A 1,885-nucleotide genomic window follows, 5' to 3' on the forward strand; every position below is an offset into this window, starting at 1 on the left:
TAGAGCAGTAACGGCTCGTGTGATATAGATGGGCGTCCAATATGCATAGTGATTGATTGTGCCGCATACCTTCGGGGAAAAGATCCTGCTCTTTTCCGGACTCACTAGCAATACATCTATTCCATCGCTCCCCCAGGTAATCAATTCCCCTCAAATATTGACCAGTGACCTTTGGGGATCACTTTATGCATTTTAATGCAAGTGTTGCTCTTATGGATTGTGTCCTGACTTAAACAAGGACAAAACGCGTAAGCAATATCATCTCGGAGACGCAAAGCGCAGTGAAATGCGCCAAGCACTATGTCCGAGTGAGCCTACGCTTGGACAACCATATATAGTCACGCGCCATGGTATTTTCTACCCTTTAGCCAGGTGACAGGATGGCAATGATGCGTTAAGAGCTTATCTATGAGCAGTGTGATTGTGGTGCGCCAGGAACCGCGATCCTTGGTGTCTATTAATGGCCCGCGGCTGAAGGGGCTAAGTCAGGAACGGCGGCGCAAGATTGATAGCACATTTGATGATGACGTGGTGCTAATTGGTGGTGAGGGAGGGGGATGTAAGAATGTTTCCTCAAACTGCTCTCCAGGATACTCATATCCTAGGGCCCATACGTGACTTTGCGGAGGCAGCGTAGAGAATTCGGTTCTGCGGTGAAGGCGGTAGAGGTATATTACGCGCTGGCCACCATGGGCTTTGACGAGATTCTAAGTTTGTTAAGAATGTGATATCTTCCCGTTAACATGCATAAAGTGCAAATAGATGACAGTAATGGAGCAGTAGTGGTATAGTATGCTGGTGGCCACTTGAAGCCGGGGGCGCAGTGTACGAGTCACCCTGGGATATACCCGCCGCCCTGCATAATGACCTTTGGCGAATCATAGGAGGCAATGACTAACCTAATAGGACAGCTCCCTAGCAGTACCAATGGCACTGTATACTATGTCTCGCAGTGCCTGTCTCAGAGAACTTTGCTTTGCTTTGACGCAATTCCCGCTTAGTAAGGCATGTCGCCATTATGGCTACAGATGAACCCAACAAAACTTAATACGTAGAAATGCTGGCCAGAGCTCGATCATTTATCGGACTCTTAGATTTACGAGTGTTTTAATTACGTCCGGTAACAGCTCTCATAAATGGGTAATACCACGACACTTAAGAGAACAGAACGCCGTGCTTTAACCATGTTTTTGTATCGGGAGCACTATCACAGCGAGAACGAGCCGAGCGCATGCATACATCGGGCGCCTCTCATTGCGTGGTCAAGCGACAGCTTATGTTATACTCCTGCCTTAAACGATGACCCCGCAGCCAAACGTTCACGTGGTATTAAACCAGCTATCAGTTTCGAGTCTTAACTGCACAAATTTATAAAAATGACTGTCAGGTCCTTGCAGTCCTATTTTTCTCTCACTCATCCCAGCCGACATGGCCACCGTGAACTACCTCGAACAGGCGCTCAGACAGCGAACTTCGCCAACTGCGTCCTCGAAGCAGTCATTGTCTGATTATCAATACAGTGCTGGACTCGCTATATTTGAGGGCTGCTCAGCGTATGAAGACTTCATTGTCCCGCAATTATGTCGGCTCATAGCCCCTCTTTTCAACTCGCATATGAAGATCTCAGTGCTAGAGATTGGACCCGGCCCGAAAAGCATACTTGGAAAGCTGCCCCATCATCTCCGACAAAAGATTGCAAAGTACGCTGCATTCGAGCCCAACCACATATTTGCTACGCGCCTGGAAAAATGGCTTTGCGCTGCTCCGGAAACAGAACCCCCACTGCTCTCTCTGGAAGGCCCGCCCAACATCCAATGCACTCCGTTCGATATAAACAGCGACACGGAGAATTTTGCCTCTGTTGGTAGCAGCAACGACAATGAAA

The 1,885-nt window shown here is 48.3% G+C and overlaps 1 protein-coding gene across 1 annotated transcript in view; it reads left to right on the forward strand.

Moving 5' to 3' along the window:
* BDQ94DRAFT_176473 (uncharacterized protein) overlaps positions 1-49 on the forward strand; it is a gene marked incomplete at both ends in the record, with an annotated part of 1,348 nt that extends 1,299 nt beyond the window's left edge. Inside the window, one exon of the mRNA XM_026772698.1 lies at positions 29-49. Coding sequence (XP_026619334.1) covers positions 29-49 — 21 coding nt within the window. The remainder of the gene's footprint in view (positions 1-28) is intronic.
* Between the last annotated feature and the right edge of the window lie 1,836 nt (positions 50-1,885).

This window comes from Aspergillus welwitschiae (genome assembly GCF_003344945.1).
Source record: "Aspergillus welwitschiae strain CBS 139.54b unplaced genomic scaffold BDQ94scaffold_144, whole genome shotgun sequence".
Taxonomy (NCBI): Eukaryota; Fungi; Ascomycota; class Eurotiomycetes; order Eurotiales; family Aspergillaceae; genus Aspergillus; species Aspergillus welwitschiae.